At 35.2% G+C, this 12,267-nt stretch overlaps 1 protein-coding gene across 2 annotated transcripts; it reads left to right on the top strand.

The window, feature by feature from the left end:
• The first annotated feature begins 2,271 nt into the window (after window positions 1-2,271).
• On the top strand, window positions 2,272-10,058 carry LOC107954563 (protein transport protein SEC16A homolog). 2 transcript variants are annotated; one of them, XM_016890162.2, is made up of 14 exons: window positions 2,272-2,490; window positions 2,673-4,515; window positions 4,634-4,951; window positions 5,080-5,208; window positions 5,323-5,445; window positions 5,602-5,742; window positions 5,896-6,018; window positions 6,153-6,287; window positions 6,585-6,712; window positions 6,797-6,905; window positions 6,977-7,336; window positions 8,506-8,649; window positions 8,753-9,045; window positions 9,233-10,058. In XM_016890162.2, exons 2-14 carry the CDS (start codon window positions 2,827-2,829, stop codon window positions 9,729-9,731), a joined length of 4,191 nt encoding a protein of 1,396 aa, XP_016745651.2. In that variant the 5' UTR covers window positions 2,272-2,490; window positions 2,673-2,826; the 3' UTR covers window positions 9,732-10,058. The 2 variants fall into 2 exon arrangements, with proteins under 2 accessions (XP_016745651.2, XP_016745650.2); XM_016890161.2 differs by having other exon boundaries at window positions 2,274-2,490; window positions 5,602-5,769.
• The last annotated feature ends 2,209 nt before the right edge of the window (window positions 10,059-12,267 follow it).

The following is a 12,267-nucleotide window of genomic DNA, read 5'->3' as shown; positions in this document are numbered from 1 at the left end:
GACTATATGGAAAGTCCGAAATGAAAAGGTCTTCAACAATGCGCATCCAGATCCTTGCAGAACAGTCATCCGCATCAATAAACTTTCAGCAACCATTCTGGATGCTTTTAACCAACACAAATTTCAACTTCCTCATCCTACTCACGATCCACAGCTGAGAAGTGTTGCTTTCCCCCTTCCTGGAAATTCATATAACAGATGGAAATTCTTCATCGGCATGCATGTCGATAGGTCAACTGGGTTCTATGGTGTAGCTGCAGTGGGTAATGACACAATTGGGAATCAAATTTTACTATGGCATACTTTGGAATGCAGTTCCATACTCCACAGTAGACTATTGTTCCTCCGGCTGCTACTCTTTAAGGATACGAGATCACAATGTGACATCCTAAGAATTGAGAGATAAATCTCGCAAATGGAGTAATATCCTTCTGCAGAAGATGCCTATACACGGGAAGCTCAAGCCTATAGCCCAAGACCTTCAAATCTACTGCAGAACATGAACCTTCAACACCAAACTGGCATATGACCTGTGGCAAAGGCAAGTTAATCAGTTGTCGTCAACAACAGCTGCTAAATATAGGATACATGACTCTTGGCCTTTGTTGTAATCCGTTATTATGTTGTCCATTTGCATTAGTAAATAAAAATATATTAGTAAATAATTAATAATATATCTTTAAATAATTATCAGGTTGATAAGTAAATAAAAATAACTAAAGGCATAAGAAACTAATACACTTAAATAACTTAATAGAAATATATAAAAAAGTTTTAAAATATATATTAAAGAATTATTCACCAATATATTAAAATTTAGAAATAAAAGAATAAGAATATAATCATTAACAATTGTTAAATTAAGCTTTGATGATATGTTTTGATATAACAAACTAAAATGTTTTTGAATAAAAGTTAAAGTTGAACAAAATTGACAAATAATTTCTCAAATGAAGTCTAAGAGATAAATTTTTCAATCTTTACTTTGAACTCTTAGAAAATTTTTTGAATCAAATAATAAAATTTTAACAGGTCAAACTATTTTTAAAAACAAATCAGTAAAGCTCCAAGCCAAAAAATATTGACACTTTTTGGTCAAGTATTGATAGTTTTTCAAAATATCGATGACTACTTTAAAAACATTATTAAATTGACATTTTGTTTTTCACAAATTCAACTAAGTATCGATTCAATATCGAAACTTTTCATATGATATCGATAAAATTTTTCTGGTATCGATATCTTCAGCTCCAACAGTCACTGAATTCTGTATTTAATGTAAAAATTATCGATACCTATTTAGCCAGTATCGATATTCGTTGTTGCAAGTGAATTAAATGCATTGGTTTTCACATCCCCAACCGTTCTATTCATATATTCAACAACCACAACGGTTGAAAATCAATTAAGGGTATAAATATTAGCTTTCAAAAATCCTACAACAACAAGAGAGATAATTCAAGCCAAAAAGATCAAACAATCAACCTTTGTGCTCAATCTTCATACTTGTAAACATTTGTGAGCTTTTATTGTTATTCTTTCGACTTAAGTGAATTCTTGTTTATTACTATTTAATTGGCAAACAATTCAATCTTGTAAGGATTTTTTCTTAGTTTGCTACTTGTGTTTACTCTTTGAGAGGGTTTGTGTCATAAGGTTTGAATAAAAACCTTAAATGTTTGTAAGGTTAAACATTGTCCTCAAAGGTTACCAAATTAGTGAATTTGGAAAAATCTTTAGTTGTGGAAAGTTAAGGTAGTGGAGTAGGCAATTGGGGCCGGGCCACTATAAATCGAAGCCAATTCACCCCCTATTGGTAATTTCAAGTTAAACTATCGAACTAACAACAATGTTCTCACCTAACCCAATTTTTTTATTTTTAGGTGTAATTTTACTTTTAATCCTTATATTTTTTACACATTTAAAATTTAATTCCTATACTTTTATTTCTAAAATCTAATGTACTGTTTTGATTTAGCAAATTGAACTCCAATTGATAACATCCTCAAACGACTTATATTAAATTAAATTATATGGCATTTTAAAACTAAAATATTAACATCGAATAACCTTATGATCCTAAATTTAGAGTTGTAAGCTTTATAGTTTCAAATTTAATATTTTTATTTACTTATTTAACTTTTCACGTGTATAATATTGGTCACGTGATCAATTTTTTTTTGAAAAATGCCATATAGAATCCATATGATAAGATTATTAATTGAATTTCGGATAGAGAGTTTAATTGTTAAGAAGGATTAAATTTTAAATGCCGGAAGCAGTAGGACATTTGTTTACAAAACAAAAATTTCGGTCAATGCAGAACACGTGCAGCCAAAAAGTCCTATTAAAGATCACCTAAGGGAAGAAATCCAGAAAGCAATTCTTTCTACTTTTTAGTTGTTACGGGTTGCGGCAAATCTGTCTGCTACTGCGCCAAATTCCTCTTTCTGTCTCAAATCTTTCTTTCACTCAATTCTATATTCCCAGGTAACTCTCTCCATCTCTTTTCCATTTCCCTTCTATTATATCCCCTCATTGATCTTGTGTGGTGACTTTCATTCAACTCGCAATTCAACATTTTTCCTTTTAAAAAATGAAAAATCTTTATTTGGTTTAGTTAAAAACGGAATCAAATCTTTAGTCCTTTTTCTTTTCTTTTTATTTTTCAGGGAATAAATGGATTTGGGTTGTTTTAGTTCTTTGTAAGCAGTACTTTGTGTTCATACGATGAAAAGAGTGTTTTAGTTTATAGGAGAGAAGTGGAATTATTAAAGTGGAGTACTGATAGGAAGAGCTTAGGGTTTTTATTTTCCCTAATTCTAGATGGCTTCTCCTGAATTTGAAGTGGAAGATCAGTTGGATGAGGATTTCTTTGACAAATTGGTCAATGATGACGATGACTTTGATTTTACTGGATCCACCGGTAAGCATGTAGTAGAAGCTGCTGATTCTGAGAAAGTAAAAGGTTTTTCTAATTTGACTATTAGTGAAACAAGTCCTACCGGGGTTGAATCTGGTGGAAAAGATGTTGATATTGGTACCGAAGCTGAAAAGGGTGTAGAAGATGCTGCTATTTCGGAATTATTGGCTGCTAATGAGGATAATGTGGCTGCTGAGGAGAGCAGTTCACAGCTACCTAGTAATGTGAAAGAGTGCAGTGTGATGGAGACAGGAGAGGAGGGTGTGTTGGATGGTGGTACCAGTAAGAGTGATGTAGCTTCAGGTATTGGTGTGAAAGAGGTTCAATGGAGCTCGCTTAACTCTGATTCAAATGTTATCAATGCTGGTGGATCTAGGACATTTTCGGAAATATTTAATGATTTGGGGGATAATTCTGAGGACCCTTTTGCTGAAGTGGGGAATAAAGATGATCTGCTGAAGGAATTTAATGGTAATACAATTAGTGTACCAGGGAATTCATTTTCTGATTTGGCTTCGTCTAGTCATCCAGAAAATAATGATGTTCAATACTATGGCATGGGGTTAGAACAAAATGTAGATGGGCAGGAATTTAGCAATTATCAGTACTGGGAAAATCTTTATCCAGGATGGAAATATGATCCAAATACTGGGCAATGGTATCAGGTGGAGGGATACGTGAATACATTTATGAATTCACAGGAGAGCTTTGGTGTGACACATTCAGATAATGGCGATCATTTTTCAGATAGAAAGATGGACATGCCTTCTTTGCAGAAAACAACTCAGTCTTCTGTGGGAACTTTAGCAGAGGACTTTGGGAATTCAAATACCTCTAACTGGAATCAGATTTCACAAGGCAATGCAGAGTACCCTGCACACATGGTATTTGATCCCCAGTACCCTGGTTGGTACTATGATACAATTGCCCTAGAATGGAAGATGTTGGAGCCTTATACTTCAGCTGTAGATCAGTCAGCAACCATGGATAATGATCAACAATATCAAAATAAAAATATTGAAAGCTATGAGTTTCAAGCTTTAGGTAGTCAAGACCTTTATATGAATCAGTGTGCATCTGCAAGCAACTACCATCAGCAAAATTCTAATAGTTTCCAAGATTACTCTGTTTCCAAGAACGGAAGAGATTTCTCTTCTGAAACCAAACAATTAGGAAGCATTTACAGTCCTGCAGATCATGTAGATAATCATGCAGAGCAAAAAAATGAATTTGACGCTTCTAGATTGGTTGCTCCTTATAAACAGCAAAGTCAGACTTTTCTACATGGTAGTGAGATTTCTAGGTTTCCAAGCTTTATTCCTGCTCAAAGTTATACGCAGTTTAGCAATCAGACAACTGTTCAGCCAGACCAACAGATGCAGTTCATACCTGCTTTCATTGATGCTCAGAAATCAGGAGATCATCCTCAACAGCCACTTCAAATAGGCACCCCATTTTCTTCTTCACCCAATGAGGGAAGGTCTTCTGCTGGGCGCCCTCCACATGCTCTAGTGACTTTTGGATTTGGTGGAAAACTTCTTGTCATGAGAAACAACAGTTTGTCTCACACAACTGCACCGTATGGGAACCAGGTAGCACAAATTCTTTTCTTGCTTCATTTGAGGTAGTTCTAGTTTCCTTTTTGTTACAACTCTGTGCCTGGTAATGTAGACATCAAATCACTGCTTTTTTTTATTTTATTGGGTGAAGGGCTCTGTAGGAGGTGTGGTCAGTGTACTCAATTTGGTGGAAGTTGTCATGGACAACAGTAATGCTTCTAGCTTTGGGTTTGGTGCCCAAGATTACTTTCAGACATTGTGCCAACACCCTTTACCTGGTCCTTTGGTTGGAGGGAACGTTGGAAATAGAGAGTTGTATAAGTGGATTGATGAAAGGATTGCAAACTGTGAATCTTCAAGCTTGGGCTATAGAGGAGATGTTTTGAGGTTGCTCTTGTCTTTACTGAAAATTTCATGTCAGTACTATGGAAAACTTCGGTCTCCTTTTGGCACTGACCAAACTTCGAAGGTGAATCACTCCTAAATGTTTAATTCCTTTTTTTTCTTGTTACCATGCAACTGTCTCATGGAGACACTACTAGCTTGGACCATCTTTATTTATTTATTCCTTTCTATTCTTTTTTGTTTAACTTTCAGGAGAGTGATTGCCCAGAGTTAGCTATTGCTAAGCTTTTAGGGTCTGTGAAAGGGAAGGGAGTGCAATCAGGCTTGTATAGTGCTGTCGTTCACTGCTTGCAGAACTTGCCTTCGGAAGCACAGATGCAGGTATGGATAGCTTATCCTTTCCGGTTGCTTGTAATTCAAATTTTATATTATTTTCCATATATTTCCCATAAAGAAATTGAGATTTTCTGTGTTTGGCTTCTACTATTGGTTAAGGCTACTGCTCTAGAGGTACAGAGGCTTCTTGTCTCTGGTAGAAAGAAGGAAGCTTTAGAATTTGCTCAGGAAGGTCAATTGTGGGGGCCAGCTCTTGTTATTGCATCTCAGCTTGGTGATCAGGTTATTGTGATCACATTTTACTTATATTTATTGTTCTATTGTATGTATATGTTCAGGATCTACAATGGTTGATCTATTTTTTATTGGCATTGAATAAACCTGCAAGGATTTGAGACTCGGGTTCTGCTTGCTGATAATTGAAATTATGAATGCCAGTTTTATGGTGATACTGTGAAGCTAATGGCACTAAAGCAATTAAAAGCTGGGTCACCATTGCGGACATTATGCCTAGTAGTTGCTGGCCAACCAGCAGATGTGTTTTCCACAGTTTCCCCCAGTAGCAATCTCCCTGGTTATGTAAGTACTCCTCACCAGCCTGGACAGGTGAACATAATTTGAGTGCTTGCTGTGAAAATATCATTCTCCTTTTTCTATTCTTGTCTGTAGCTTTCTTGGAGTCTTTGAACCATTTTTTTTTCAGCTTGTACAAGTATGTATTGTATGCTGCAGATTGCAGCTAGCATGTTGGATGGATGGGAAGAGAACTTAGCCATCTTAACAGCTAACAGAACAAAAGATGATGAGCTTGTTATTATTCATCTTGGAGATTGCTTGTGGAAGGAGAGGGGTGAGGTAATACGGTTCTTACTGGTTTAAGTCATTCTACCTCTCCCATAACTCTGCCCACTTCTCTTCCTCTCTTCTTTTTGCTCCTCTCTCTTTGTGCACCAAATGATTTCTCTTTGCAACCGAAACCAATTGCACAGGCTGCTGCTGCACACATATGCTATTTAGTTGCTGAAGCCAACTTTGAGCCTTATTCAGATGGTGCTAGACTTTGTCTTATTGGTGCTGATCATTGGAATTGTCCACGAACATATGTTAGCCCTGAGGCAATTCAGGTATCTGAGCATTACTCTTTCTTTTGATATTGGTAGACCCATTTAAATAATGATGCATCCGTAGACCTTTACTTCAGCGCGTGCTTTTTACTTATAGCCTTTTCATGTCAGCCACTCTCGTATTGTCTGACATGCAAAAATGTTTTGTACTTTTATCACTTCTCTTGGGTTCTTGTAGAGTAGCTCTTAATTTGGATTTTGACCAGCTATCGGTGTCACATCTAATGTTTCACCTTTCATTTTATCCCTATCTTCCACAGTAGAACTGTTTAACTAGCCTTTTTGATATCTGGGCAGAGGACAGAACTATTCGAGTACTCAAAGACACTTGGAAATTCTCAGTTTCTCCTCCTACCTTTTCAGCCATATAAGCTTATTTATGCTTACATGCTGGCTGAAGTTGGAAAAATGGCTGATTCTTTGAAGTAAGTCTGAGGTGCTTATATTATTTGGTGATGTAGCTAAATTAGGTTGAGTCTCTTTTGGTTTTACATGAAATGTCGGTTCAGATACTGTCAAGCCATTTTGAAGTCTTTGAGAACTGGTCGAACAACTGAAGTGGAAACTTGGAAACAAGTAGTGTCATCTCTTGAAGAACGATTAAGGATCCACCAGCAGGTATCTCTTAGTCCTTAGATCTGGTAAATGTTTCTTTCTTTATGGAATTAAGAAGGCAATTTAATGGACAGGGTGGTTACTATACAAATTTGGCTCCAACTAAATTGGTCGGTAAATTGCTCACATTCTTTGATAATACTGCTCATCGTGTTGTTGGAGGCCAACCTCCACCTCTTCCTTCAACATTGCATAGCAGTGTTCATCAAAATGAATTTGCTCATCAGCTGCATGGCTCAGACACATCCAACAGTCAACCTACAATGGTCACGCGATCACTAATATCTTCTCCGTCAATGGAATCAATGGCCATGTCGTCACTGATGCCTTCTGCATCAATGGAACCCATTAGTCAATGGACTGGTCAGACTGACCTATCAGCAATGCCTAGTAGAAGCATCTCTGAGCCTGTCTTTGGTCAAAGTGACAGAAAGGTAACTGCTTCAATAGCTGTAGATAAAAATTCTTTACACACCCAAACATGCAGAGGAATCCTTTTGCAACTGTTTTTATATGTAATTACTCATGATCCATTTGTCCTCAGTCCATGTGAATCCTTGGAACTGAGATGTGTGCCTGGGTTTTGGGAACCGATTCACAGCAGTGGAAACGCCCCTAAAACTTTAGCGTGGGAAAATTTCTAAGGGTGTTGCAATAGTTAGCTCTGAAAGATTTGTTGGGATAAGTTTTATGACAAAAAATTTCTTCTGATGTACTTGAAGTTGATCATGATTTTGTTGGTTTTACGTTTTGCTCATATGACATAAGATTAGTGTAGTTTGACTGTTACTATAGTTGTGTTTGAAAGATTTTGTGGGATAAGGTATTAGGAGAAGCTAAATATCTTTTTGGCAGCTGGGCTTTGAATTTGGTTGCAAGAAGTTCAATTTAATGATGTTGGTTTCTCTGTTCATATTATGTAAGTCTGTTGTATTTTACCAGTGTGTTGTGGTAGTTAAATTTTGAAAATTTTGGTGGGATACATCTCAAGCTTATGTTACTCAAACTTGGGTGTAAGTGTTGGATATGTGTAGCTGTTAGACATGGGTATGTTTGTTTTTTTTTAAGTTTTTCCGTGTATTTGGTGGGTCATACCCCCTATTCTCATGTGTAAATTTGTGTTAGACATGGATATTTTAAGAAAAATGAAAGAGTAGAAGCAATATAGATCTCAAGAGTCAAAATTTGAAGGCGATATATTCCTTTTTTCTCTGTCATGATGGTTTTAGCTGACAATTATGGAAATAGCGTCTGTGATATAACGTAACGAAATTACTAGAAGCATCATGAACATGGCAAATGCAAATGCCATTTTCTTTTACCCCTTTAAATTTATATGTTATCAAATATAAAAGAGAGAAGATAAGTTATCATTTTCTTTAAAGTGCTCGCCTTTAAAGAAAATGCCATTTTCTTTTTACCCCCTTAAATTTATATGTTATCAAATATAAAAGCGAGAAGATAGGTTATCATTTTCTTTAATGTGCCCTGTAAAGGCGAGTTTGTCCGTCCCCCATTTCCGCACTGCTTTTATTATCTTGTTTGGACAAAGGGTGCAACAAATGGCTGTGGTCTTATGTGTGATTCTTTGTTTTTTGATAAGGTTAATTCTTCCAATGAAGCTAACTCATCTGGAACACAAGAAAAAGCAGCAGTGTCCAGTGGGTCTTCTCGATTTGGCCGTTTTGGTTCACAGCTATTCCAAAAGACTGTTGGTTTGGTCCTAAGATCTCGACCTCATCACCAGGTAATTTGTAGTTAACTGAATTTCTGAAAGTTATTCTTAATACAGGTATCTTTTGTTAATTCAATATTGAGCTTCTACTGCATTCCGTATCTGAACATTGCAGGCTAAACTGGGTGAGAAGAACAAATTTTATTATGATGAAAAGCTCAAAAGATGGGTTGAGGAAGGAGCTGAACCTCCGGCTGAGGAATCTGCCTTGCCACCTCCACCCACTAATGCAGCTTTCCAGAATGGAGTAAATGATCTCAGTGTAAAAGATACACCCAAAATTGAAGGCTTTCACAAAAGTAGTGAAAATAAAAGCTCCATCTCTTCTGAAAGGAGCTCAGGAATTCCTCCAATTCCACCTAGTTCGAACCAGTACTCTGCTCGTGCTCGAATGGGTATCCGCTCAAGGTATTGGAATTTAATTAACTTATTAGGTTGTTATAAGCTCTCAGTATTGTTAAATGCTTATTCTTCTTAGCTTGTAGCTGCCACCATGTTTTCTTGTTACAAATTCTATTGTTAGTTGCTAGTCAATGTTTTAACCAAATTCTTTTTCTCCCTTATCTAATAGCAAACCAATTTGAAATGATTTCAGGTATGTTGATACATTCAACAAGGGCGGAGGCAGCCCTGTAAGTTTATTCCAGTCTCCTGTTCCATCTGCAAAACCTGTGGCTGGTTCAAGTCCCAAGTTTTTCATCCCTTCTACGGTTACCCCTGCTGAAGAGATAGTTCAAAATACTGGGGAAAGCACCCAGGAAGCAGTCATGACCAATGAAAGTCCCGCAACATCTTATCAGCAAGTTTTATCTCCACTATCATCAACATCAACATTAGCACTACCGCCGCCACCACCACCATCATCATCATCATCGAGTATGCAACGGTTTCCTAGCATGGATACTATTGTGCACAAAAGCACTGTAGCAGCGTCAGATGGAAACTCTAGACGTATAGCATCTTGGAGTGGAAGCCTGAGTAATGCATCCAGTCTTTCTACTACTAGGAAGGAAATAAAACCTCTAGAAGGAACCCTAAGTATACCTTACACTGACCCTGATTCTGGGGAAGACCTTCATGAAATCAAGCTTTGAGGTGTGTGAAGGAAAGTTGTAATTATACCCTCATAGCACTCTCATTTTGCCGTGGGGGGAATTAAGGATGGCAGTGGTCTGAGTTGGGTTTTTGGTGAAACCCCTTGATTATCCTGTTTATCATGTGATGTGTAATTTAGGCCAAGAATTGGTCTGAGTGCACTTGGTGTTGCGGCCATTCCCCTCATATGAGAAACCCATTAACGTTGTACCAAAATGACTTGAGAATTCAGATGCCTGCGTTACTTCTTGTACAAGTAATGGGTCATTCATCATTCACCAAGCGACTCTTCCTCGAATAAATTTGCACTAGGTGCTATTTACTGACCATGCCAACTCATGTTGGAAATACACTTTTTTTTTTCATTTTGGTTTAAGTCTAAACTACTGGTACTAGTATTGTTTTTTAAAAAGAATTTTCTTTTATCAAATTTGAATAATAATAATAATAATAATAATGGCTTAATAGCATTTATTTATTTTCGGCCTTAGCCCATTGTATGCAAAAGTTTGGATCAGGGCGGATCTAATCTTGAAATGAGTCAGTTCGGAGTTGGATTTGAGGAGGTCTATGTTGTCCTGAGAAAAATTTTATAAATTTATATTAAAATGTACTCCATTATAATTATATCTAGAAAACAATGTACAATTAAAATGATTTTGCACTTTTCTCTAATTTTTTATACTATTAATATATTAATAAGTAAACTGGTGTTTCATACCAATATATAATATATGTCAAGTTTAGCACAAATTAAAAAAAAGTTTAATTATTCGTTTTATGTAAAAAAAATTAATCGTTTATATATATAAAGATATATAATATTTTAGATCGATACGATAAAAATATCAAATTGATTTAAAATTTTACATGCATGTTAAGTCCAATATATTAATAAATTTAACAATTGAGTTGTTAAAATATTAATTGTATAGAAAATTGTGAAAATTTTAGATAGATATAAGTGGAATCATAACGAGCAAAAGTTAAGGGAAAATTAGGCACATATGTCGGTTGAAAAATTTTAGAGTTTTCTGCTGTTTTATTTGCAAATTAGGAAAAATAGGTCGATTTTAGAGATAAAAGGTAAAAATGCACCGTGTAAGACGCACTTTGAAGTGACATGGATGAGAGAGGGTGAAAATGCGTCTTACAATGCGTGTTTTTGCCATGTGGCCCTACCTCGTCCTAAAGCCAGAATTTTAGAAAAAAAAGTTTATATAAACCATTGGGACCGATGGCTAATTGGACAACAATAACAATTTTTTTCTTATATAAACCTTGCCTATTTTCAATCTTTTTCATTCAATTCTATTCATCTATTCTCTCAACTCTCTCAATCATTATCATCTTTTTTTTCTATTCTAATCTCTCAAAATTCTCTCAAATTCTTCTTCTTTCAATTTTCTATTTTGTAATTTTTTGGATTTTATTTGATTTTCATAATTTTAAAAATGCCAATGCCTCTCATTCGTTTGGATCACAAACACATTTTTGGCATCCAATTACAAATGGTAAGAAAATATTATTATATTTTTGTTTAATTAATATAATTATTAAGTTGTTAATATTATTTTTTAATTTTTATATGTTTATATAATTAGGACGAAGATTAGATTATCAAAACATATATACACAATTTAAGTGTGAGAGCGCCGCATGTTATTGAACAACACTTGGAAGAGCCAGGACTCTTGAATGTGTCTCGTATGTGTGAGAGCCCGCACTTATCAATGTTTTGTTGGAAAGATGGAGACTCAAGACACATACATTTCATCTTCCGAGTGGTAAGTGTGATTACACTCGAGGATATGACATTACAGCTCAGTTTATCAATTGATGGGTCAGTCGTTATGGAGGTAGTGCGCGTTGGTGATTGGAGTATAATTTGCCATCATGTAACACCCCTAACCCGTATCCATCGCCAAAATAGGGTTATAGAGCATTACCAGAGTTTACAAATTAATTTACAGACGTTTCATTTCATCAAGCACTATAACCAATCAAAATCAAAACATTAATGAGCTAACGTTGGCCAATTTAACTTATACATGCCATTATTACCAGAATCAAATCATCCAAAATTACCGATAGAATCAATGGATAGTGTGATATATCTCCAACAAGCCTCCAACCCAATCGAGCTTTCGATAATCATTTCAATGCATCTAATAATTATACATATTACCAATAATAATTCAATTCCAATAATAAAACACATATTTATATAATATTCATCACCAAATAATATTCACTTTAATTAAAATTATACAGAATATAGTTCATACGAACTTACCAGGCTAAATTGTAGAAATACCAAAATTTATGGACATTTTGGTAATTTTCTATTTTCCTCAAATTTTCACCCAATCTTGATCTAAATTAATATTTCATTCAATTTATTAATTTAAATAATAAAACAATTCATTTCATGTAATTTAGTCACTTTTTGATATTTTTATAAATTTACCCTTAAAGTTTCACATTTGTTCAATTTAGTCCCTAAACTTAAAACATGTAAATTAGCTATTTTTA

Source organism: Gossypium hirsutum, chromosome D07 (assembly GCF_007990345.1).
Source record: "Gossypium hirsutum isolate 1008001.06 chromosome D07, Gossypium_hirsutum_v2.1, whole genome shotgun sequence".
In the NCBI taxonomy this organism is placed as follows: domain Eukaryota; kingdom Viridiplantae; phylum Streptophyta; class Magnoliopsida; order Malvales; family Malvaceae; genus Gossypium; species Gossypium hirsutum.
Note: the sequence above shows the minus strand (reverse complement) of the source record. Positions and strands in the feature narration are given on the sequence as shown.